The following is a 27,705-nucleotide window of genomic DNA, read 5'->3' as shown; positions in this document are numbered from 1 at the left end:
GTGCTTACTGGAGCTCCCCAGCGACTATCACGTTTTAACAACATGATGCACGTTTTTACAAAAATGCAATTTTAACACAGGAAACCCTGTTTTACTCACATTTGAAAACATCCTCCTGACTCTTCTCTGCCATGTTCGATTATGACGTATTCTTTTCTTCTTTTTCTTCTTCTTTTTCTTCTTCTTTTTATTATGGCCGTTCGCAGCAAACTAGACGCAATCCTCTCTTCTTCTTGGTTCACGTATCCTCTCCCATGGCATTATGGGATAGAAAAGTATTCCTCGATAGGCACTTTGGAGTCTGGGCCAGACGCAGTAGGTCATCCGGGAACTCTCGCCTACTCTTTTATGAATACTGTGGGTTTCAGACATACTACTCTTCTCACGTACCTATTTTGCCTACTATATAGTAGGTAAGTAGGCATATTCGAACGATACTTAATTATACGTACGCCTAAATCTATCGAGAAATAGTGTTCCATTCAGGTAAATCTCGCCTACTCTTTTGTGGCTTTTGAGATTTCATGCATACTTTTCCTTCGCCTACTGCTTTTTGCCTACTAAATAGTATGGAAGTATGCGATTTTGAACCTCAATTAGACACACCTAAACTAGTTAATTCACTTTATATATACAGTATGCTACTCCTAAATATAAATTAGAAACCTTCATTTTCAGTTTGCAACAATTTGTTTAATGAAAAACACTATAAATATGACCTAGAACATTATCAGATTTTCTTTTAAGTCCTTAAAGTAGACAAAGAGAACCCAATCAAACATGAATTTGTCATTTATTTATTGAGAAAGTCATTGTTCTCCAAAAAGAAAATTGCTTACTAAAGATCATGTGGACAAGCCAGAGGACAATTGGAGAAAGGTTTAAACGATGGGTGAAACCAAAATAGAACTTATTGGAGATGGTATTATGTACGGAGAAAAGAACACACTGCATTCCAGCTTAAGAATCTTATCCCATCTGTGAAACATGGTGGTGGTGGTAGTATCGGTCTGTCATGCATGTATATAAACATGTATTTATAAACAGATGTACTATCTTAATTCAATTAATGTCTAACATTACTTATGGAATTATGTGATGTAATGCTAGCAAAACATCTGATAGCTTTAAACAGCTTAAGCATAACATTACATTACAAACTCTGTATCAGTATTTACCATTTCCATCCATTTTCTGCGTTTCTGCATTCGCTGTATCCGGCTTCCACGTCGCTGTATTGTTCTTTTTCGCATTGCAGCTAACATAAGCTTTCAGTGTAAATGCTGCTGAGCCTCCATCTTCGCATCTTGGTTTTGCTGCTTCATCTTCCACCAAGAAAACACCAAAAGGAGCAAACAAACAGCCGCTTCGGTTCTCTCCATTTTGTTCGTTCGATGATCGCACTATGGTGGCCTACCTGACTTACGTTCAATCTTCCTGCTGAAAGGGGAGGGGTTTTGTGACATTTGATCCAAGGAGGTGTATAAAGGGAAGGCTTTAGGTTTGCACAGCGTTCGATAGTGGAAAACGCAGCTTACTTTTGGTCTTGGTGCTTGTGACTCGAGGCCATTGGCCCCGCTGGCATGCTCTTAGCACTGGCTCGCACTGGCCCGACAGTGGAAAAGTGGCTATTGAGGACGTACCCAGTCAGACCATCGCACAGCATGAAGACCTTGATCCCTAACCTCTTCCTCTTTGATAGAATGTACTGCCGAAATCTAAGCCGGCCTTTCCACAGCAGCAGTGACTTGTCAATGCACAAGTCCCTGTGAGGAACGAACATCTTCCCAAAAGTAGTCATCAGAGAGGTGAAAAAACTTCTAATTTTATTCACTGAGGTTTGCTGTGGCATTGTTAGCAAAGTGGCGGGTCCATAGTAGCAGTTGGAAGCGATCCAGAGAGAAGAGAGTGGAGAAAAATGGCGTCTGTATTACTGGATCAGTGGTCCACTAATCTTTCAAGGATCTTTTTCTTACCAGGCCCATAAGAATGACTGCTGCCAGAAATGTGTAAATTTCAGTTGTTTCTGACCACTTAGCCGTCTCTTTTAACATACCTGTTAGTCTCCAATACCAATTGCTCCACAAGTTGCTCATTCATAAACAGTCTGAAACATTCTGCCTCAGAAGGATTTGTCACACTACCTTGAACACCTGTGGCAGTGTTGTCAAAGTCCAGGTCTGGTGGAGAGAATGGATCTAATGTCCAGGTTGGAAAAAAGTCCCCCACAACAGCGCCCTCACTGGCAGGGCTGGCATTATCAGGGATTGCCATCGCCTCAGAACGATCACAGTCTGTAAGGTTTTCCGGGAGGTGAGCTTCTTCATCACTGTCTAAGAGCTGTCTGTCACTGTCACTGCCAGATTCAGCGTCCGAGTGGAAGAGAATTTCCAAAATCTCATCACGAGTTAGTTTTTTTTTCCATTTTTACTCTGAAGTAATGTGGTCAGCACTGAGGGTAGACCTGTCACAAGCCCGCCAATCATTCCTGCAAAAAAACATCCCCGCGAACTCTGTCATAATGCATAGTGATGCCATCAGCTGTCAAGGAAGCCATTTTTGTTATAGTATAGTAATATGTCAACAATAGCCTAAACTATAGCAATGTGACACATCGTGTGACAGTGTTTCATTGATATATTGTGCTTATATGCCCAAAAATGTTTTGTTGTGGGACTTCTGTGACAATCTGAATGTTTGTGACATAATATAAGCACATCGTGAACAGCCGCTCATTAGCCTATGAAAACAAACATGCTGCGTGCAAAGGATGCCCGTGTTTGTTTCATAAATTGGCATTATTGTGCTTATATGCCATATAAACTTTATTTTATGGTGCTTCTTAGACAGCCTGAGTGTTATAATGAGTGTTATAGATATAATTTAAGCACAACATGACACTGTTTGAGTGAACGTAAATGACAGCCGCTCATCAAAACAAACACGGCTACCCGCATAGGATGCCTGTGTTTCATACTTTGGCATTATTGTGCTTATATGCCCAAAGAATTATTGTTGTAATAATTGAGCCTGCAAACACAGTTTCAGTGAACGTAAAGGATAGCCGCTCATCAGCCTATGAACGGCTACACGTGTTTCATTCATATATTTACATTATTGTGGTTATTTGCTCTGTAATCTTGTGTCTGGTTCTTCTGTGACAATGTGTTTATGACATAAAATAAACATATCAAGTGCCTATAAACACTGTTTGAGTAGCTAGTTGTGCGAATACGAATGACAGCCTTTATCACTCTCGCCTCTCCCTGTGTTTGCGCAGAGGCCGATTTGAAATTTAGAATTTGGCAGTTGCGTGACGTCAGAACGTTCTAAATCCCATATGTGGGACTGTACTGCTCAAAGGGTTAATACCGGACAACAGGAAACAGGAACAATGGACTATTTAAACATACTCAAAGGGGAGTAGTCACTAAACAAGACAGGTGTTCACAATCCAGGATAACAAGTGGAAAGTCCAAATGCGGGCAAGGCTAAACCAAATAAACAATGAACCAAAGGGGAAGACAAAGGAACAAACCAAATCAATGGTAAAACAGGGGGAAATACATTAGGAAATACATAACACTCCAAAACAGACCACAATCCTGACATATTTGTATCTTAAAGGAAAACTCCTATAAATGCATATTCAATAAGGTCAGAGGCAAAACGAACTGCCCACGGGTTGAAATGGGTTGGACTGTCTTCCCTGTATTAGAGGGTTTTAAGTAGATGGCCCACCTATATAGCAGTCTTGTCAGAGGTATGTAGCTATCTGAGGATAGTTCACATGAATGGGTTGTTCTTGATTGGGCTGTTTCCTTCATCTAGGAGGTTTTCAGTAGACAGTCCACGTAAGGCTATAGGTCTCTTTCAGGCTCCCTATTCATGAAGTTTTTGTCAAAGATGTACGAGTCGAGGCTGGTTTTCTTTGATAAGATTCCCCCCTTGAAGTATTCCTACCTATGTTTTTGGTAGCAGGGTTAGGTTTTCTTTCCATTTTAGGGCTTTAAGTAAGAGGCCCCCTGAGGTTGACTTTTTTTTTTTATGTAGCGATGCCTCCACTCCACTCCCTTTAATCATTGTATGTTTGCCACTATTTTTTTGTGCTCTCTCACCAGGTTGATAAGCATGGACCAGGGCATGGTATAGTAGGTATTTTGTTTCCCAAAGTGTCCCCTAGGGCAGGGGTTTTCAAACCTGTCCTGGAGGACCCCCAGCCCTGCACATTTTGTATGTCCACCTTTCCAGACACACCCAATTTAGTTCTTGCAGTCTCTACTAAAAATCTGATGAATCAGGTGTGCTAGATGAGGTTGACATACAAAATGTAAAAAAACAATAAGCACACAGTATGAAAAAACAGTGCGAAAAAACAAGCCAATAAGCATTTTTTACATTCTTTATTCTGACAGATTATACAGTATTAAGCAACCAAACATGACTTGAGAGAAAATCAGGAAATAGTATCTATTAGTGTTTTGAATAGTCATTGTTTAAACACATGTGACTTTAAACAATTTGTAAAGTTTGTAATCTGATCAAGTAAAGTCTTTGCTTATTTAGTCCTTTTTTGGTAATGACATGCAAATAGTGAGGGTCTGGTAATCATTGGGAAGTCCAAGTCCATGTGTCCCATGAAAGCAACACAAAACAGCAGGATCAAACAATAATCAACTGTATTGTGGAGGATTGTCTGCAGGATGCTGATGCACGGAAGGGTTGCTGATCACAGGTATCTATAAGAAAATAAGCTATATGATCAGCTAGTTTACTTATTGATTGCTTATTTACTTAATAATATCCGAAAAGTACTGCTCCTATTATATATTGCTATACACATATCCATTTTTTTGTATACCATTTTACTTTATAAACTTCTCTTACCTCTGAATGGTCAAGATCATGGTAATGGCAGCGCCTAAAGTCACAGGACAGTGGAGGTGAAACTTGTGGAACATACGGCACCTTTGGAGAAATGCACATATAGCATTTTATTTCTAATTATTGTAAAATCCCATAAAAGTGCAACAACATTGGCATACAGTTCCAGTATTACAGCTTTTGCTATTAGTAGAGACACTGCTGCTGCTAAATGCTTTTGAGAAATGCAATGACTCAGGTAATTCACATCACTTCAATCTCTGCACATTAATTACTCAAGCCTCCATCATTAGGTCAAACATGACATTTTGGAAAACTTTAATATATAATTTGTTTAATCAAAAAAAAATTTGTTCAGAATGACTTGACTAAAATGAGCATTAGAGAGAAAAGCTAAAGACTAATATATTCTTAGCTCTTGAAGATGCCTGTTTTCCAAGGAAATTATGTCCAGCAAGTCTTGTGATTTCAGGGTATTATGACTTCAAAGGTTTTAAAGGACAAGTAGCACCAATGTAACAGGGTGGAGTGGAGTTTGAGTGACAAACTAATTAATTGTTTTATACATGAGTAAATTTATCATTCTAAATTGAATTTTATATAACTTAAAGTAAGCCTTTTTTTTTCTTCAGGCGTAAAGAAATTTAAAAACATTTAAGGAATTATGGACTTCAATGGTTCCTGTGAGTTTGTACATCCAAAATGCAGTTTAAATGCAGCTTCAAAGAGATCTAAACAATCACAGCCGAGGAGTAAGGGTCTTATCTAGCGAAACGATCCATCCTTTAAAAAAATAAAATAAATGTATATACTTTTTAACGTTGAATGCTCATACTGCATATGCGTACTCTGTGTAATGTGGGTCAATACAGGTAGGGAATGTCGAAAAACTGCCTTTTCATTTTCCCCTCTAACTTCAAAATCATCCTACATTGCAGTAGAAGTACCGACCCTGTGTTTGCAAATTGAACATGCAAAGGTCAAGCACCCTTTACAAAAAAGGTAAAACAGTGATGTAGGAGAAATTTGAAGTTGAAGAAGAAAATGAGATGGGAGTTTTTCTCCCAAAAAACAGTGCTTGTGTTGTGTTGAAGCCTTTTGAAGCTGCAGTGAAACTGCAGTTTGGACGTTCAAACTCACGGGCACCATTGAAGTCCAGTATAGAGATAATTCCTGAAATGTTTTTCTCAAAAAACATAATTTCTTTAAAATTGAAGAAAGAAAGGCATGAACATCTTGGATGGCAATGGGGTGAGTACATTATCTGTAATTTTTAATTCTGGAAGTGAACTACTCCTTTAAGAGAAGAAGGAGATGCATATGCTAATACTCAAAATTACTAATTTAGAAATATATGTGACCTTTATTTCAAAGTGAGGATCAGATGTGGAAAAAGGATTGAGGAACATGAGAATTAATCAAGTGCTTCAGAAAGCTTTTTAGTTTTTAGGTACTAACAATTATGAATCCTGAATCATATGCATGTGAAAGCTATTGGCATGAAAATTGATTATATGCAGTAAATACAGTAAAATATTTAGTATTGTTTATGGGTTTGTGATGAGATCTCATTTCACAAGAACTTACAATATTTAAAATGTGAAACTATTTCTAGTCAAGATGAAAAGCTGTCTTGTGATATTTGCGTGCTTGCAATTGTAACATTTTATACAATAGTTCAGTAAGCTATAAATTAATATTGTTTTAAATTTTAAATTCAATATTAGCTGTTTGGGTCAATTCTGCAAACAAAATAGTTCCAAATAAAGCCACGGCGGAACTGTTGCAAGTGATGTTTCTTTACTAAATGAATCGTCCATTTTGAACTAATAGTGAATCAATGATTCAGTGAGTTATTAGACTTGTTTAAGATGCACCATCACTGTGCAGACCAATCGGCATATTGCATTAAAGTACCGCAAGAGTAATTTAATGCTTTTCTCATTTAACACAATAATGATTTTATATGATATTTTGGGTGTAATTTCTCAGCCGTATCTGATGTGTTAGTAATTAGAAGTTTTTAAATGGTTTGACAGCCCCATTTTTTTTATGTTAAATTTGTGGAAAGGAGAAAGTCACACATAGCTTCAATCAGAAGTTAGAAGCTCACGTACATTTCTAATGTTTCAGGATGGTCATGTGAAATCATATAGGAGAGAAACCAGTCCATTGAGTTTGTGGCAAAACCTTTACCGGGCTTAGACATTGTTCTTGTTTTTAACTGCATATGCTAATTCATTCAATATTGTCTCTTGAGGTAATTGTGCAATCACATTCCTTGTTTTGTTTCATGGGGACATAAAATCCACTAAATAGTAGCAATAACCCATATAGTCAGTTAATCTTGTGAGATGATTAACATTGCTTTAACTTTTGAAGAAAATGTGCCCGGTGATCAACAAAAATCTATCTGTTCACGTAAATCATTTGGGATACAGCTTCACCTACAGCATACAGTAAGTGAGTATAAGTGTTTTTTATGCATCTTTGCAAATCACCTTTTTTAATTATGTGCTAGATAGCAAATTCCGTGGCTAAACATTACAGCTCGTCACCCCATGGAAGAGAGGGACTGGGTAGGCAGAACTCCTTGGCCTTTTTTAAGGCAAATGCAAAAGAATGGGTCACTCTAAAAAGGCCTGATTTTTGACGCGGTTAAATGGGTGTTTTTCACACTGCAAAATTTTACCCAAAATATAGTACAGACTTCTCATTGAGACCCTAAAGAATCATATCAACTTGATGACCCCTTTAATATCTGGAAACGCAATGTGTTTAAAGTTCACTTCATCAACATTTACATAATTTCCAATGTTTTTGTGTACAGATGTTTATAGCACAATAATTTTATGTTAAAAACGTGAACGTTTGACCATTTGAAAGTGAAGAATTTAATAAATAAATATGTGTAACATAACTTAGTGTTTGTTGCTTATTATCAAGACATCCATAAGTAACTATTTCCATTACATATCAGAGGGTTTCAGTTCACTAAAAGGTTTGTGAACCTCCATCTTGACGCATTACTAACCTGGGTGCAACAGCTGCAGCTGACTTTACAGGCATATGCTGACAGACAGATGGAGATGATAAACTCAAGCAAGGCGAATATGAGCAACACAGTTCCGATTCCCCAGAAGAGAATCTGAGATGAAAATCAACAAATAATATTAAAATAATTGACAATTAGTACTCACATAGGTACACTGGCTGCTTAATGTATAAAATCAATGCCTTCTTAAATGATTAATGATCAGTAATAGTAAGAGATGTGATGTTGGGGAGAAAAAGACTGGACAGATGAGAGCAGATTAAGAATTTACTTTCGACAAGTGTACTGACCACCAAGGTTATTTTCGTAAACGAAAACTAAAACTAAGACGAAAACTATTGATCAAAAAACATTTGCGTAAACTGAAATAAAATAAAAATGTCAAAATAAATGAATAACTAGAACGAAACGAAACTAACAACTTTTATTGAAAAACTAACTGAAATAAAATAATAATTATCAAAAATAAATAATCGTTTTCGTAATCATTATGTTCTCACCCCATGGGGCGGAAAAATAAAGGCTGCGACATGAACAGCACCTGAATTAAATCTAGGCTACTGCATCAGTTTTTATTGATGTATTTTATGTAACACAAGCGATCAAACCAATATACTGGAGCTGCTTAATCGTGAAATGATAGAGATTCAAACCCCCACGCGATCATTTGTAAATGACAACGATTCCTCATGTCTTTGAAAAGTCTTACCGGAACATTCAAATCTATATTTGCACTGCCGCTGACAGAGAGAGCGGTCATCATGTTTATGTAAAAAAAAAAAAAAAACGCTTCATAAACAGTCTTTTCAAATACCCAGTCGTTAATATTATCACAGCAATATTCTGATTAAAGGTCATAGTTTGGATATAAACACTGATGTGATGTCTATGGTAGAGATCAAAACAAAGCACGTCATTTTTTGAAAGTAATTGGCGCTTCAAGTAATGTTTCTGTCGATTGCTTTGTTTCGCCACTAGATGGAAACAACTGTTAAAATATGTATTTGTCATTGACTACTAGAGATTGATTCAAAAACGCAGATTCATCCAGTTATGTTTTTGTGAGCAAATCATTTATTCATTCAAACCACTTTTTCATAAATTTAATATAAAAAGTTGGTGTTTTAAATATATTCTATTTTAAATATTATGTATTAAATTATTAATAATTCATTCAAATGAATTAAACACTTTTTTATAGACTGAAACAATTAATAATTGTTTCACATTATTTTGCTTAGTTTAGAATTGCTAGGAAATCGTGATCTCTATTTAATCTCTAAAAAACTAAAACTAAAGCTGAAACTAAACTATATAAAAACTAAATAGAAATGTGTTTACAAAATAGAAACTAAACTAAAACTAACAAAATTGTTAATGAAACTAATAAAAACTAAACTAAGTTTTATTGCAAATTTGAAAACTATACTAAAATAAAACAAATTTAAAAAAGCAAAACTAAATTAACCTTGCTGACCACACACTTATCTTATTGTGATTACTACATTAATGCAAATGTAAACATTGATGACATACCGTATACTTTCCCCTAAACTCGTAACAGTCAGTATCGTAGCAGTAATTGTAAAATGGTCCAAGAGCCAAATCAAATGGAATTAAAATAATGGTAATGCCTGCAGTTATAGCACTGATAATGTTCATTCCAAGCGAACCTTTAACGCATTTTGTTAACATATCATATTAATGTAGATGGAAAAATACACAACATGAATGCAAAGTCCAGTCAATCTTCCCTGATTACTGTTTAGATTACAGTAAATATACCAGTCTCAAAAAAGAAAACTGTTTTTTTTCCCTTTTACTGTTAGTACAAATATTTTTTTTAGTGTCTTAAGAAGTGATTATATGATACAGTGTGGGTTGTATCTATAGGTGCAATTTTGATGCAATTTAGTATAAAATATCAAACTGTCCAAAGTTTCATTAAGTATGGGTGTTGCGTTCAGGAGATAAAATTAGTTTATATAATTAGTTTATATCTCAGTGCTTCAGTTAATCTAAATTCATTTAATACATTTTTGCCAGAAATATCCCTATCTGTAAGAATTGTTTATATCAATTGCACAAAAATGTGTATCATATTATTACAATGCCAATACAAATGTTGAGTACATACCAAACACAAACCGAAGGGAGAATTAACTTTTTTTTCAGCAGCAATGCAGAGTGAGCCTGCGAAAATGTACTGAGAGGAGAGAGAAAGAACAAAATGGAATATTCTGTTGGAATATGTAGCTTAAATAAAAATAATTAATAATAATAAATATAAAAAATATTATATAATAAATAATAATAATTAAAAAAAAAAAACTGAAAAACTGAAAAAAAATATATATATATAATTGTTTCTTACGATGATTGATTCCCAGTAAGGAATACCACTAATGACAGTGATGGAATCTAAATTAAGTGTCAAGACGTCCCAAACAGTAAAGTCAACAGGCCGATCATTATCTGGACAGTCTGTGAGGGACAAGAAAAATGTACAGGACAGAACAAGAAAGTCTCTTATAAAGTAAAACAGTTTCAAATTTTGGGGACCAAAATTAAATATACAATAAATTTATGGCAACTATGGGTATGGACTTATGATTGTACTCGAAAATATCCTAAAATATTCAAGCACAGAAAGCTCATTTTTGCAGATGTGCAACTTTGTCCATTAGATAACATTTTTTTTTGATAGTTTACAACTTGTAAAACATTCTTCTCTGTGACTCTTTGTGACTGGTACACTGTAAAATGTTCTCTGTAAATGATAAACCTTATTTTATATTGGTCTTCCTCATTTTGTATCTAAGTCACATTATGCAATAAAATCAGTGTATATTGTGTTAATGTGTCTACTACTCCTTTTTGTAGAATTTATTCATGTAATTTTCTTACTTCACACTACCATACACACTTAAAAGGAAATATCTGGGGTTATGAGAATATTCTTACCCCAAGGGCTTTTGGTTGGCCTTGCTGAAGTCCATGAAAAGTAGAAACTCCTGTGACATGAACAGGCACAGGAGCATTTGTCACAGCCTCGACTGCTGTTGCTTGTGTTGGTGGTTGAACCTGAATGATGTGTGTTGAAGAGTTCACAGGTAAGACTGTTTGGGACATTCTTGTTTCCGAATCTGATATTGACCTACACAGAAATCATAGTACATCAAAACATGAAAAGGATATGATTAAAAAATAAATGTTTTTTTTTTTTTTTTTACATTTTTTAATTTATTCAAAAATTCTATATTCATTATGTTTGTTGTTATAAATACAGTCGTCACATTGTAGTTACTCAAATAGAGTAACTCTATTAGCCCTTGGGAATGAAGAATAGACTATATTAACAGCTCATGTTGAAACTGATCTACATCCATTTACATTAAAGGCATTATAGATTTAATACCACCCTTTATAGATTAAATAAAGGAAATTCATTAATTCATTAAAACCATTTAGTTAAAGCAACAACAATAACAACAAGATGCAGATACATAATGAAAAGACTGTATAAAGATGTAATGTATGAATATATTTTGTTTTACCAGAGAAAAATCCTCTCTTCAGTTTGCTCTGTAGGGTTGCTATGCTCTGCAGTCGTACTTTGCCCTCACAAGAGCTCAGGTGATTGGATGGGGCGGCAAAACTCTGACACTGCTACAAGGTAATATAAAAATTTTGATTACATTTTTTTATTTTTTACTCATCTAGAAAATAATTCTTGAATTAAGAATTTTTTTATATTTGTCTGGAAACCAAGTGGTGCAAGAGTACTGATAACGGAGGCTCAATCGTGACAGAGCCCCCCACCTAAGAGCGGCTTCCAGACGCTCCAAATACCTGTGACAGTTCAGGAGAGTGATGGAGTGGGCCTGGCACAGAGGCATGAATGGCGGCCCCGGTCCATGTGCAGGTGGAGAACCAGGAGACTAAGGCGGCACCGACGGAGGGTGAAGCCATGGTGGTGGAAGGGTTGGCTCCTTCATGGGGCCGGGCGACGGAGGTGGAGCCCGAGGCGGAACCGGAGAGTCGTTGGTCATGGGTGACACCGAGGATCGGAGATAGAGGTCCGGTGGTACGCGGCGGAGCCGGAGCGACAGAGGACCGAGGCTGTGCCCACGGGAGGGAGGAGGTCCACAGAGCCGGTAGGACGGAGTGACGAGGCGCAGCCGGAGGAGTAGAGTCCAGAGGCGAAGGTGGGGCGACGACTGACCAGGGCGGAGCCGGAGGGACGATGGAGCCCGGTGGAGCTGGTGGACCGACGGCGGAGACAAGGGAGCAGAGAGCCGGGGTGGAGCCGCAGAGTCCAGGACTCTGAGGCTGGAGGCGATGGTGAGGGATCCTCCAGCCAGGGCACCGATGGAGAATGGCAGTCCCACGGCAAGTCCTCTGCACCGAAGGTGGGTTGAAGGTGAGCAGAGGGACTTCTTGGCCGGGGACTCAGGAACATCGGCGGCCATCTTGTGTGCAGACTCTGGCGTGGGAGCCATCTTGTGTAGTGGCTCTGAGCTGGATTTTACTTCGGGAACATTGTTGTCCTCTTCTTTCCACAGTAAAAGGAGAGCCACTTATTTGCAGAGCAATGTCAACATAAATTTGTAAAGTCCAGCTAGGTTCGACCATAGGCATCAGTGAAGCCAATGGCTCTAAGAGTCCTCCACAGAAGAAAATCATCAGGCATACATCATCCATAGTAGACCGATTAGCCAATTCGATGAAGTCCATCGCATACTCCTCAACAGACCGCTCACCTTGTTTGAGACGCATGATCTGTACCGTGGAGTTCGTGCTGGAACCGGATGACACCATACTAGCTGCTGGATCCTTGTAGTGGCGAAGTCTTCTGTCACAAGGACGGACTGAGACGAGTGGATCCATTCGCAGCATTTATTAGATAAGACAAAACAAAACAAACACACAGGGGCAGGCAGAAATCGTAGTCAAAACACAGGCAGAAAGGTCGGGGCTGGCAGTGAGAATCAAACACGGGAAAACAAACACGGGAAGAAACGCTAAGAAATGCAGCCGGGGCAATACAAGACTTCGATACAAGGTCAAGCAATCTGTTCTTGACTTTGTGAGTGTAAAGACTAGCTGATTTGCATAGTTTATCAAAGTGCTTAAGCATGAAACACTAAATATTTTTTCCGCTATCTTTTAGTGCAGTGGTAGAGTGTCTGGCTCCAAATCACCTTGAGGTCAGACGATCTGTTTTTGATCTCCTGAGTATGAAGTCCAACATCAAGAGTGTTCCTTGAGCACTGTATATTTACTGATTTGCATTCTGTGTCAAGGCGGTTAAAAAAAAATACAAAAATACTGAGTTCAGGACCTCGTGGCGCAACGGTAGTGCGTCTGACTCCAGATCAGAAGGTTGTGTGTTCAAATCACGTTGGGGTCATGTGATTTCTTGTTGACTTCTAATGTGAAAGAGGTCCTTGTTGTTGTGTGCTGCAGTGGTTTCCAATCCCACCGCTCTGTGTCTCCCTTATTAACCACACCTGATTCAGATCATTAGCTCGTTAGGAGAGAGCTCCATGAACTCATCTGGTTGTGTCAGAAAAAGGAGACAGACAAAATATGCAGGGCCGCGTTTTTCAGAGTCATCGTAACCCTAAGTTGATTGTAACTCTATTGGTTTCAATGCGTCTACGTTGTATTAAGGATTGCAATGCTTTTGGGAAACACAGTGGGTCACCAGGATCAGGATTGAAAACCACCGGTGTACTGTATTAGATTTGTATCTTGATCTGTTATTTTTATTAAGCCTGAGATCTCATGTAATAACCATTCCTGTCATTGTGTACTGTGACAGATCTGCCTCTTGATGTGTCACTTTTTTATATCTTGCCCTGCAATCTCTGAAGAAATCATGGAAACATCTACGTGCCGAATTCAAAAGCCAGCTCCTTCGAGCCGGAATCGAACCAGCGACCTAAGGATAGCCAATGTATCATCTACAGTCCTCCATTTTTTTTCATTTTTTTTCTCTCTTTTTTTTATTAAGAAATTTCAAACATTAAAATACAAAAAAGTTAAAAGTTTTTCATAAACCAAAACATTTTCACATCACATTCCTTATATATACGTACAGAATTCTTGTTAAAGCACCCCTATATAAAAACTCAAACCATTTTAAAAACACCTCTTACCGTTAAGGGTTAACAAACATCTTCCATTACAAATTTAAAAGCCGTTTTTAAAAGTTTCATCTTTCCAAAAATGACAGTTCGATTCCCGTGTCATTTAAAACCTTTAGGACCACTTGAGTAAAAACAGAATAAAAAACATCCATCATTCCCTCTAGTTTCAAATAATAAAACAGACATTCCACATATTTTTCAACTTTTCTCTTAAACACAATCCACACATCTATTAAAACATTCTCCTTTTTTTTCACCACCCTTCTCTGCCATATAGCACTCTTCATCAACATCACAAGTAAATTAATTATCTTCCCATTTTTACATTTCTTATTAGTGCCCAACATTAATACCCTTTCCCACTCAAAGTTCTCATTTCCCTCCACTCTACCAGCTGAGCTATCGAAGGCAGGGTGACAAAAGGTGGCTTAAGCAGGAAACACCAGATAGGTTTGTGGTGTCTTGGGGTACATCTGTTTTTGACTTTGTGAGTGTAAAGACTAGCTGATTTGCATAGTTTATCAAAGTGCTTAAGCATGAAACACTAAATATTTTTCCACTATCTTGTAGTGCAACGGTAGAGTGTCTGGCTCCAAATCACCTTGAGGTCAGACGACCTGTTTTTGATCTCCTGAGTATGAAGTCCAAAATCAAGAATGTTCCTTGAGCACCGTATATTTACCGATTTGCATTCTGTGTCAAGGCGGTTAAGCAAAATACATCACCTCTGGGTTCAGGACCTCGTGGCGCAAAGGTAGCGCGTCTGACTCCAGATCAGAAGGTTGCGTGTTCAAATCTCGTCGGGGTCATGTGATTTCTTGTTGACTTCTAATGTGAAAGAGGTCCTGTTGTTGTTGTGTGCAGCAGTGGTTTCCAATCCCAATGCTCTGTATGTCTCCCTTTTTAACCACACCTGATTCAGATCATTAGCTCGTTAGGAGAGAGCTCCATGAACTCATCTGGTTGTGTCAGAAAAAGGAGACGGACAAAATATGCATGGCCGCGTTTTTCAGAGTCACCGTAACCCTAAGTTGATTGTAACTCTATTGGTTTCAATGCGTCTACGTTGTATTAAGGATTGCAATGCTTTTTGGAAACACAGCCCAGAGCAGGGGGTCACCAGGATCAGGATTGAAAACCACCGGTGAACTATGATAGATTTGTATCTTGACCTGTTACTTTTATTAAGCCTGAGATCTCATGATATAACCATTCCTGTCATTAGCCGTTTTTCCACTGTCGGGCCAGTGCGAGCCAGTGCTAAGAGCGTGCCGGGCGGGGCTAATGGCCTCGAGTCGCAAGCACCAAGGCCAAAAGTAAGCTGCGTTTCCACTATCGAGCCAGTAGCCTCGCTGCGCAAACCTAAAGCCCGCCCGTTACACACCTCTTTGGATCAAACGTCACGAAAGCCCTTCCCTTTCAGCGGGAAGATTGAAAATATGTCAGGTGGGCCACCGTAGTGTGATCATCGAACGAATAAAACGGAGAGAGAACCGAAGCGGCTGTTTTCCTGTATTCTGGGTGAAAGATGAGGCAGCGAAACCAAGATGCGTATGACGGAGGCTCGGCGGCGTTTACGCCGAAGGCTTTGTTAGCTGCAAGGCGAAAATGAACAATACAGCGACGTGGAAGCCGGATACAGCGAATGCAGAAACGCCGATGATGAAGATGCTGAACGCTCACCTTGTAATATTGGTGACGTCTGTTCTGATGCGAGAAGTGCTCTACAACAGTTGTTTATACATCAGCAATATTTGTAATACATTACATTAATAAATCACTTGAAAAGAAGCTTTGTTTTTTATGACCTACACACAAATCTTTCGCCTAACTTGGTATTACATCAAACAAAATGTTGCATACTATCTGCAAAAAATAACGACACAGTCGTATTTCTAGTATAATCTTTTATGCCTTTATTTAGGTACAGGTACAGTAAATGTTAACATGTTATCAAGGTGTGTTGGTCAGTTTTTTTTTTTTTGGACGATGTAAATCAACTTATATATCAGATCTCATTTTTATAGGATCTTATTTGCATTTGTCCAAGTTTAAATAAGAATAGATACTCATCAGACATGCATTTAAATAATGTTTTCACTTGTCTCGAACTTGCAATGTGGTGCGCTGGATATTTAGCTTTGCGAGTTCAGCAACAATGTATTTTATCATGTCTTCGTTTCTGCAGACGCCGTCAAACTGGCGTTGTACATTGAGGAAGCACCGACGAGGCACGATCAGGCCCCGGAAGTGACAGTGGAAACGCGACTGGCCCTGGCATGCACTAGCACGCCCGCTTTTGGCCCGACAGTGGAAACGCGGCTAATGTGTATTGTGACAGATCTGCCTCTTGATGTGTTACTTTTTCATATCTTGCCCTGCAATCTCTGAAGAAATCGTGGAAACATCTACGTGCCAAATTCAAAAGCCAGCTCCTTCGAGCCGGAATCGAACCAGCGACTTAAGGATAGCCAATGTATCATCTACAGTCCTCCGCTCTACCAGCTGAGCTGCCGCGCGGCAGCCGAGAATAGTTTTGCTAAACAGCCCTAAACTGTTTCCCATTCATTCTCAATGGTAGTGCTAAACCACTACGGATGCAATATTCTTTTGTCCACTAACGCTCTTCCGTGTTTCGTCTCCCCGGGAAGTTTGAAGTCGCCATTTTCATACTGACTCGGAGCGTGAAATACTCTCAGTGAAGATGTGCCTCGTTCATTTTATTCAGCACATCTATCAAAGGTAAGCTACTTTATTTATATTTATTACCTTATAGCTTATTTTTCTGGTGCCGTTAATAATGATATCCAATTAGTTGTTGAGCGAAAACGCCCGCTTCGCTCCGTTGGTCGTCATTAAACTTTACGCTGTCTGCTTTTGTTTACTATTATATCATCAAAGGTTGATTTGCACGCAAAGTTATGAATGAACATGATCGTTTTATATGTTCATGTGTACAGTTTTTATGTCATTCGGTTAAATTATCCGTTTAGTTACCATGACATCACTCGTTTGGCTTGTGGTAAATACGAGCTAAATAATAAATGAATATGTTGTTTTTTTACGTTTATGTGAATGGTTTTCATTTGGTGATGTTATATAAGCTATGTATGGCATAGATTTCAGTAGTAATGTGTTGATAACTCGCAGATACACATTGCACTTTCTAAGGTAGCTTCCTGCTGTAAATTCTTTGTACAAATTAGATAAGGTAGACGTTAATATATGTCCTTTACGTTGCACAAGGCTCAATAGCCTAATTTTAGAAACAAATGTATGGGCTTTATAATAATTTTACAACTTTCAATGTGTGAAATAATACACATCCATTAAACAACATAACCTTTTGAGATAAAGCTACCAAACCATCTGCAAAAATATCTAAATATTATTCCCTGTCATGCACAAGACAGAATATACCTTAATTATTTTTATATACACTACTTATAATAAAAGGAATATTCTGAAAAAAAAAAACTAGTCTTGTGCATGACAGGGAATTTGATAACTTTATCTCAGATCGTATGTGTGTGCATATATATATATATATATATATATATATATATATATATATATATATATAAGCCTTGCGCTACGTAAAGGGCATATATGTTATAACATAACAGTGCAAAGAGTTTGATTGGTTTTAAATAAAACCTAAAATTCAGTTTTTCTTTCATGGTAGATCAAGATGCAGAAAAAAGTGCTGTTCTTCCCAGGGAGAATGTGCATTATACTAACTGTCCTAAGGACTATGAATTTGTGCCATGATGAATTGATACCAACTACAATGAGGATAAGTATGCATTTTTGTTCTGCATTCATGTTTCATTGGGTATTAACACTTGAATGCATGCTTGTTCACTGAGTCAGATTGCTCCTCCTGCTCAGACTAGTGAGTAGTGTTTAGAGTAGTACATTGGTTTGGCATGTCTGTGGGATTTAATTAAGTTTTACTTATATAGCTAAAACGAACTAAAAAAGCACAAAATTAATGTATCCAATCTCTGCGATCTTCAGGGTTAGTCCACATGTTTCCAAACAGGATTGGGGCCATTCATGAATTGAATTGAGAATGAATGGTAAATTCCAGTTCACTTCCTGGAATGGAATTGGATTTGGAATTGGAATGTCAGAAAACAGAATTGAAATCAAATATCAACAAAATCACATAAACAACAAACATATAAAAGAAATACAAAGTACTGTATGTTTAGTCTGTTAAGCATGATCATTTCACATGCCACATTTCAGGAAATGATGATAATTCGATGCAGAATGTTCCTAGTGAAGGAGACCTCAGCAGAGTCAGAGGCCTGAGTCAACTCCAGGTATGTTTCCATTTTAGTGTAGGGCTGATGATCAGACAGGGTTTCCGAGGGGCATTAAAAGTATTAAAGTCAAGAAAATTACATATGATGTAGCCTAGTTAAGCAACGTGAGTGGACCAAAAGAGAAAGCTGTTTTCAGGACATTACCACTATTGCAGATTTGTCATTCAATAAACAAGTAATAATTAGTGTTTTGTTACAGAATAAATCAGCAAGTTTTTTTTTTAGTTTAATAATTTGAGTCGACGAATCGTTGATACATTCATAAAGACAGACACTTGTCACAGTCCTGTCTGTTCATCTTGTCTTCCCCTGTCATTTTGTCACCATTTGGTTTTGCCCTCATCCATGTCACCTGTGTGTAATTATTAGTCATCTGTGTCACCTGTGTTTTCCCAATTATCACCCTTTATAAGTCTGTCTCTGTCCAAAGCACTCTGTCGGTCTTTATATTGTTTAGACGTTTTTAACGTTTTGTGATGTGTGTTCCTGCCTGTTCCTGCATTGATCCTCTTGAATTATTATATTAAATATATTGTTAATTGTTAATCTTGTCTTTCGTCTCGTCTCGTCTTGCACGCACTACTGACAGAAAGACCGACCCAAACAGTTTCACGGCGTGTTTCCCTGCTTTATTTTCCGGTTTGTTCTGAGTTTAGTTTTTTTTCCCTTCATGGATATCCCTGCCGTCTACATCATCCTCCTGGAACAGGGGAACCGCTCTCTCGAGGACCACACAAGAGACTTTGTGTTCCTCGCGCCACAGACGCATTACCCGGACAGCTGCCTGTGCACATTCTACCGCGCAGGACTAAACATCGCCACGAAAGCGCAGCTGTCCGGGGAGGGTCCTCGAGAGAGCTTCGCCGATTACATTGAGTGGGTGCTGGCATCCTGTGGTCCCCACTCCAGACCCAGAGCCCAGCCAAACATCACCCCGACATGCAGAGTATGAGCCCGCATTCACCGCGGACGGAGAGCCTGAGCCCGGAGCGGCCACAGTATGGACTGCCGATGGGATCAAAACCTCCGACCAAGAGCGTGAGCCGACCTCTACATCTGCGACGGTGGAGTGCTGCGTGGAGCAAGAGAGGGCGGTAGAGAGCCCTGCCAACTGCACCACCACTGGGGGTGAGCTTGAGCAACACTCTGGGGATTTAATAGACTTCTTCTCAGAAACACTGGCCTGCCTGAACTTCCCACCCACCCGCCCTCTTCTGCCTAATCCTGAATCTCCGCTGGTTCCGTCCAGCCGTCCTGAATCTCCGCTGGTTCCGTCCAACCGTCCTGAATCTCCGCTGGTTCCGTCCAGCCGTCCTGAATCTCCGCTGGTTCCGTCCAACCGTCCTGAATCTCCGCTGGTTCCGTCCAGCCGTCCTGAATCTCCGCTGGTTCCGTCCAACCGTCCTGAATCTCCGCTGGTTCCGTCCAGCCGTCCTGAATCTCCGCTGGGTCCGCCCAGCTTTCCTGAATCTCCGCTGGTTCTGCCCAGCATTCCAGAAACCCCGCTGTCACCTGTCAGTCCCCCTGCTCACCCTCAGTCCTCCATCTGTGCAGTGGGATCGCCGCAGGTCTGCCAGCTTCCATCGGCGTCTCGGCTGGAGGATCCCTCATCTCCACCTCCAGCCTCAGAGTCCAGAACTCCGCCTCGGCCCTCCGACCCTGCGGCTCCACCACTGCTCTCAGCTCCCTCATCTTCAGTGTCGCCCGTCGGCCCACCAGCTCCACCGGGCTTCCTCGTCCCTTAGGCTTGGGCGGTATTACGGTAATATGGTATACCGCGGGATCTAAAAATAGCAACTGTTTCAGTTTCAATACCGTTATACCGTCATAAAAGAATGCACTTATGTAGGAGACAAGGATTAAATATTAAATATAATTTATTTAATGCCTAAAAATGCGTAGTGATGCGCGGATGGTGGTTATATCCGCAGGTCGGGTAATAAAAAAATGCATTCTGATTATTTGCGAGTGGATGAGATAAATCAATAATGATGCTAATATTAACTACATTTTCTAAAACATGAACGTGTTTTATGTACTTTTTTCATCAGGCAGACGATTTCATTTGTGTAGATTTTGTAGAAACGGTGACATTCCCTATAAAGTTTGAAGGGAGTTATGCCTGTGCTAATGCTATTGAGCACGGCAATGCAGTGCTCGGCTTCCAAAATCATGACAGTCCACCGCATGAATAGCTAATTCAATCGCATTAATAAATTGAAATATTCTCTAAAAACACCCAGTAAAGACAGCGATGTGGTCAGGACTGTGGCGCCGCGGCAGCTTCTTTTGAAATATATTTGACGATGTGCCTAATGCGCCCGCTGTGTCCACAGATGCTGCCTGTTCATTCATACGCGAGAGCATGTCAGGCTAGGCACGCAGTGGTATAATAATTATTATTATTGATTATTTGAATCAGTAAATTATAACGAAAACAATACCTTAAAAATGAAAAGCAGCAGATTTTTACCATCAGACATTTCTTAAACTGGTGAACCCCTTTAAACTTCAGTCCAAGCATGCGTTTGACTAGTAAGTTCAGAACGGCTCTAATACAGAGAAAACCCGACCGATTTTGTCAGAGATTGCGGAGAGTCGCATCCAAATCTCAGTTATTCTTTTCTGCTTGGATTTGGCTTAAAATCATGAGTGATAAATATAAATGTGCAGCGATGTGCAGATCAGCTGAATCAATCTGCTGTTAAAAATGAACCATCCGTTTCATCAGGATTACAATAGGTTAAGTGTAATATGACGATCAGGTGCAGTTATCTAAATCAGAGAAAAATATAGGAGCGGGTGGATAATTTATTTGAAGTCATCAAGTGACAGCGTGGAGGAGAAAGAGAGAGATGGCGAGTCACGCACCAAGTGACCTGGCGCGCGTTTCCCAAAAGCATCGTTAGCCAACTATGGTGGCAAGTTCCGTCGTTACCAACATAGTTCAAATATTCGGTGTTTCACGACACCAGTTCAAACCAACATTCGCAAACAGCTTCACAATCTATTTCTTCCATTTAAACTAAATATAAATGCTATGTATTTTTGTGCTTCCTCTACAAGCACTGTTTAGGAGTAGTGCGTGTGCATTTTGCCTGAGGGAACCCCGGTGTATGACGTAAGAGGGAACCCGTGATGAATCAAACATCAAATAAAGCGTAATGACAGGGGGGAAAGAAATGAGTCATTAGGTGCCATATTCAATATAGCTGCATTTTTGAGATCCCTAATCAGTTCAATAGCTGATACGTCATTGACAACTGCCCTATATTGTTGAACTAATCTGGTTCAAACGACAGAGATGCGACTGTGTTCGGGAAACACTCGTGAGCTAGTTCGTTTCCACAACAATGCATCGTACTATGGAGGTTAACCAGCGAGTTATGTCGTTCTACGGGAAACGCACCCCAGGATGTTTATGTTAATTTTATTCTGTTTGACTGTTGTATTTGCCTTTTCTTTTCTTTTTTTACTGCTATTTGTTGTTAATAAAAGTTGTCAACATTGTTGTAGTGTTTGGTATTCAGTTTCTTAACGGTATAGGCACAAGCCAGTTTGGTGACGCTGTCTGAGCCTTACGTCATTTTTTTTTTTTTTTTTATTCACGGTAATACCGTATACCGGGGTAAACCTACGGACTCTACTCCTCTGGCTACGCCTCGTCGCTCCGTCCCATCAGCTCCGTTGGGCTCCTCCCTCCCCCCGGCTCCACCTCAGTCCTCTGTCGCTCCAGCTCCACCTTGGTCGCCAGAGCCTCTGGCTCCGCCTTGGCCCTCCGGATCCTCGGTGTCGCCCAGGATCTTCGGCTCTCCGTCTCCGCCTCGGGCTCATCCTCCACCTGCTCTGCCTCTGTCGGTCGGACCCCTGGAGTCGTCAGCCCGTCCTCCACCATGGCTCCTCCCTCCATCGGCTCCACAGTGGATCTTCATGGCTGTGGACTGGGTCTTGCTCTGTGCCTCCTGCTCCGGGTCCCTCCTGTTTCCTCCCTGGCTCCTCCCACCTTCGTCTTTGTTCGGACTTTGTTGACTTTGTTTGTTGTCCCCCTCCAGGGGTGCCATCCTCCGCCAAAGCCTCCTCCCACATGGACTCTGTTTTTTCGCCCCCTTCTCTTTTTTGTTGTTCCCCACGGCGCGAGGACGCGCCTTTTCGGAGGGGGGTGTAATGTCACAGTCCTGTCTGTTCATCTTGTCTTCCCCTGTCATTTTGTCACTATTTGGTTTTGCCCTCATCCATGTCACCTGTGTGTAATTATTAGTCATCTGTGTCACCTGTGTTTTCCCAATTATCACCCTTTATAAGTCTGTCTCTGTCCAAAGCACTCTGTCGGTCTTGATATTGTTTAGACGTTTCTAACGTTTTGTGATGTGTGTTCCTGTACTGATCCTCTTGAATTATTATATTAAATATATTGTTAATTGTTAATCTTGTCTTTCGTCTCATCTCGTCTTGCACGCACTACTGACAACACTTGATCGATTCTTGAATGAATAAGCAGAAAATAATTTAAGGGGAAGATATCACGAATATGCTGATTTAAGTAAGGTTAGAAGTGATGCAGTTTAAATTATAAAGATTTTCTCACATATCCAAGACTATCATCATTGCATTGTCAAATTCAATGGCACTTAATTTAAAACATATAACCGGTCAAAGCTTGGGATCATTAAGATTGTTTAATGTTTTTGAATATTCTATATTATATAATATGTAATATATTTAGTATAGTATAAAATAATATATAATTTCAATTTATGATACTTTTTATGTGAAAGCATTTTAAAATATAACTTATATTTTATGTGATTGTATTATGTGATTCAATTTGATTTATAGCATCATTATGCCAGTCCTTAGTAAAGTCACACTAAAATATTGGTTTGCAACATTTCTAATGATCAATATATACACACACATATGTTTATGCTTCACAATTTTGTTGAAATCATGATACATTTTATTTTTCAGAATTATTTGATTAATAGAAATATATATTATTTCCCAAGGACAAATTAACTTGATAAAAAGTGAAAATACATTTAATCTTAAATATTTTATTTCAAATGAATGCTGTTATTTTTTTAACTTTCTATTCATCAAATAATTCAAAAAAAAAAAAAAGTATCATGATTTCCACAAAAATTGAAAATTAAAGGGAAAAAAATGTGTTCAATATTAATAAGAAGAACCATGGATAATGTTTGAGCACCAATAATCATAACAGAGCAGCAAATCAGTATATTAGAATGATTTCTGTAGGATCATGTAACACTGAAGACTGGAGTAATGATGCTGAATATTCAGCTTTTATCACAACAATGAACTACATTTTAACAGATACTAGCATAGAATTGTTTTTAAACATTAAAAACCTTTGACCAGTAATATATTTATGCACATTTCTTCAACTAAGCTGAGGAAAATAAATATTTTCAAAAGTCACATTACACAGACCCTAATAGTTTGTCAAGTTTTAAGGTCTGAAACTTAGATTACAAGAGAAATTGTTTATATTTTACTTTTTTTTTTTGCAATGAACAACTGTAATTTCCACCACATCACAATATACAGCTGTTGTTTAAAAATAGAAAAACTTATGTCACTCAGGAATTGTCTTAAGATCATTTTTGTAACTAGTTTTACCTTTTTTTTTTCAGATTGTAAAATATTTATACAGTTGTCAACGAGACAAATTAACTGCCCTAAGGTCCAAATCATGAACTGTACACCTGTCACACTCTGAAACTAAACATTGGTTTGGGTAAGATCTTATTAGATAATGAATATTGAATTTTTAGATTAAGTAGAGCATGATCTCATAAATTGTGTGTGTTGGTGGAAATGACATGAAATTAACGTAATTGTAGGGAAGCTTCATACCAATGCTGGAACATGACTGGATTGAAACATTTGCAGTCCTGCAAATCTACTGTCGATCTAATCCATATTAATTGTACTTTGTAACCATGAATGTCATTTGCACCACAAAGGACAGTGTGGTGGGAATGACATTTCTGTAGATTATTTGTGGAAAAAATGGAAGATCGCTTCACTGATTGGCTTTGAATTAATACTTAGCATGTCATGTATTTAATATACTCTTATTTACCGAACACTCTTTGAAGGAACAGCATGTGGTGGAAATTATACATTATAAATATATTAACTGATCAAGCAATATTTACTTTGATGTTTCTTACTTTGTTGTTGGTGAATATTGAAATTTCTCCGTGTCCAACATGTGCTCTGATGTCACTCAACATTTTCATAGAAACACACAGTGTTGTGGTGGAAATTACACAAACTGTGCGACAGCTATATTTTGTATAAAAAGTAATTCTGACAGAGGTCTCGAATTAAATACTATAATATTTTTTGTATTATTTTATTAGAGCTTAATTCAGGTACATTAATAGTTACCAGATATGTAATATTTATAAACTGTATTTTCATTGTTGAAGTTTAAAAGTCTGGGTGTGCAACAAGGTGACCTAAAAGGAGGTTGAAAAGTATGGAAAAATCATAATAGTAAAGTAGTAAAAAAATGTTTGAGGTGGTTTTAATTTTAGCTTAACAAAGGAAGAGTGAAAAAAAAAATTACCTATAAGTTAAGAATCACCTTTTTATTATATATGTATGTTAAATATTTATATATGGGTTGTAAAATATTTATAACCTGTTCAAATGCAAAACATAAAGACTGTCCTTTGTTTCAGAACTCTGCACAAGTGCTGCTGGCACCGCTTCACACAAAGCAATTGCCTTTGAGGACAGTGGTGAAAATGGTAAGAATGAACAACATGTAGACAACCCCTCCATTTTGTAAACTTCTCTGACACTAAGTTGTTGTCTTAACTCTGCTTTAGTCATTTTATTTATTTCCATCATTTCCATATTAACTCTGCAATTTATATTAACCATGTAATTAATTATTTTTACCCTGTCCATTTTTTTTTGTCTTTCTTAAATCTTAAACTTCTTTTTAATTCCTAGTTCCCTCAGCTCAGCCACCCGTTCTTGTTCTTCTGCCTAAGCATGACCATGACATGAGCAGCTGGAGCTGTTCTCGAGCAGACCGCCTGTGCAGATTCTGCCACATAGTCCTTAAACAGGGACCACACAGCCAACATATCGATACGGCCCACCCTGGAGTGGCAGGAAAATACATTTACTGCCCAGAAATAGAAATAGAAAATAGAAATTGTAATTGTAATCATCCATTATTTTCATGTTGCACCATTCTGTTGCTCCATCCATTCCTTTCAGTTACATTTTAATTGGTCATTGTTTTTGTCCTTAACATCCATTCTAGCACATAAGACCTAAATGGAGCATATTCTGGTAAATTGCAACTGTTTGTAAAATGTGTACTGATTAATCTAACTGATTGTTATTTGCTTGTGTACATATATCTAATTGACCTTGTTCTTTTTGTCCATTCCCATTGCTTTGCAGCAGCTATAATTTCCTTGGTTATACATGTGTTTTTTTTTTTTCTTCTTTTTATGTTTACACTTGTTTTAGAACTCTCTAAATTCCACTGAAGGCATGTTTGAGTCAATTTAATAAAACATTGATTTTAAGTAAAGATCTTGTCTCACCTGATTTAATCTTCAAACACTATTTGGCTCATCATCAATTAGAATAGTGGGTTAAATTGTTTATTTTGTAGATACATTTTTGAATGCAACATATTATACTGATATTACATACTTTATGGTCATTCTCTATACAGAAAAATATATACACATTTCAGGCTGAACTGATGTAGATTTTAACACACCTCTCATGTGAAATTTTGAATAACTAGTTCAGCACCTTTTAATCCACAACTCATGTCAATATTATTTTTATGTCATATAAATTAAAATGTAGTTTTTTTACTTTTAAATCTTTTGTTAATTTGATGTTTGTAGATTAAAACCTGACATTCATAAATAACATTTATTTCTGCTTAATTTTGTCTGAGCTAAACTGGCCAATAAACACACATTTACAAAAATAAGCAAATAAAATTAATAAAGTAGAAATGCAACTAAAATACATCACACTTGTTTGTACCCACAAAAACATGTAAACTTTAAAAACAAATTTACAGGATTTACAGTTGCAAATTATATATATATATATATATATATATATATATATATATATATATATTATACAAATACATAATTTAATTATATATAAATTATATAAAATGTAATATAAAGTTGCTGCCTTATTTTGTTCATTTGCAATTTGCAGAATAACATGACAAATATATATTGAATTTTGAATAACATTTATAAAGTTCAGTATTTATATAGTATAATTTATATAGTATAAATATATATATAATATAAAATATATTTATTAACATATGTCAAATAAAACATTTATAAACATAACATGACAAATAAATATTGAATTTTGAGTAAGATTTATATATGTTTTATTAAATCTGATGCTGTCCAAGGTGCTGATTCAATACTGTAGCTACTTTGGCCAATAACCACACATAAAAGAAATATAAATAATTGTTTCATGTAAATAATGATGTAACGTTTTTACTGGAAGGCTGTAGGGTGTCTTTTTGTGTTTACATTTGCTTTAAGTTCACATTTGAGCAGAGCGCAAAACTGCAGTGAGCGGGATTCGAACCCCGGTCCAGACGTTTACCCCAAATAATGTGAAAAAATCTGATTGGTTGTCGGTGTAATTCAAAACCTTGGACAGCGGCAACAAAGCTTGCATTTCATTGGCTGTCAGCGTGTTCCAACTATCCACGGCTGGCCCCCACGGTGGTGCAATGGATAACGCGTCTGACTACGGATCAGAAGATTCTAGGTTCGACTCCTGGCTGGCTCGCGCTAAGCTTTTTGCGTAATGCAGTTTGGTTTTGATGTCACGGGCTTGCCGAATCGTTGCCCTATTCCTACGTGTCACCCAGGCTTTGAGAAAAAGTTGGACACGAAATGAAATCCGAACTAGCCAATAATCAGCAATTTACCCGGTTAAAACCGCGTCTCAGTTTCATTGTTTATCTCATGATTTTTTCATTTCTGTACCTTGACAGACGGGCGATAGGCTGTTTTTCCTTGAGATAACGGTCACAATGCAAGACCACACTTGTTTTTTCGAATGCGTGGCGTGAGTATTTTTGGAATCTTTTATTTTACCCGGACAAGGCTTCCACTGACCAGTTCCCATATGGTCTAGCGGTCAGGATTCCTGGTTTTCACCCAGGCGGCCCGGGTTCGACTCCCGGTATGGGAAGGCGGGCTCCTCTTTGCTA

At 38.1% G+C, this 27,705-nt stretch overlaps 1 protein-coding gene and 3 non-coding genes across 5 annotated transcripts; 3 read left to right on the top strand and 1 right to left on the bottom strand.

Annotated features, from left to right (window-relative positions):
- Nucleotides 1-4,388: 4,388 nt before the first annotated feature.
- Nucleotides 4,389-10,117, bottom strand: LOC141340897 (membrane-spanning 4-domains subfamily A member 4A-like). 2 transcript variants are annotated; one of them, XR_012356601.1, is made up of 4 exons: nt 10,077-10,117; nt 7,919-8,032; nt 4,888-4,968; nt 4,389-4,739 (listed from the first exon to the last, which is right to left on the bottom strand). XR_012356601.1 is itself a non-coding variant. In XM_073846013.1 (4 exons), the coding sequence occupies exons 1-4, from the start codon at nt 9,632-9,634 to the stop codon at nt 4,674-4,676; spliced, it is 420 nt and encodes a 139-aa protein (XP_073702114.1). In that variant the 5' UTR covers nt 9,635-9,900; the 3' UTR covers nt 4,389-4,673. The 2 variants fall into 2 exon arrangements, 1 of the variants encoding a protein (XP_073702114.1); XM_073846013.1 differs by lacking the exon at nt 10,077-10,117 and adding an exon at nt 9,476-9,900.
- A 3,163-nt stretch (nt 10,118-13,280) lies between these two features.
- Nucleotides 13,281-13,352, top strand: trnaw-cca (transfer RNA tryptophan (anticodon CCA)). The gene has a single exon. It is a non-coding gene; the product is annotated as a tRNA-Trp (tRNA).
- Nucleotides 13,353-14,831: 1,479 nt separating this feature from the next.
- On the top strand, nt 14,832-14,903 carry trnaw-cca (transfer RNA tryptophan (anticodon CCA)). The gene has a single exon. It is a non-coding gene; the product is annotated as a tRNA-Trp (tRNA).
- A 12,711-nt stretch (nt 14,904-27,614) lies between these two features.
- On the top strand, nt 27,615-27,686 carry trnae-uuc (transfer RNA glutamic acid (anticodon UUC)). The gene has a single exon. It is a non-coding gene; the product is annotated as a tRNA-Glu (tRNA).
- Nucleotides 27,687-27,705: the final 19 nt, after the last annotated feature.

Source organism: Garra rufa, chromosome 1, assembly GCF_049309525.1.
Source record: "Garra rufa chromosome 1, GarRuf1.0, whole genome shotgun sequence".
In the NCBI taxonomy this organism is placed as follows: domain Eukaryota; kingdom Metazoa; phylum Chordata; class Actinopteri; order Cypriniformes; family Cyprinidae; genus Garra; species Garra rufa.
Note: the sequence above shows the minus strand (reverse complement) of the source record. Positions and strands in the feature narration are given on the sequence as shown.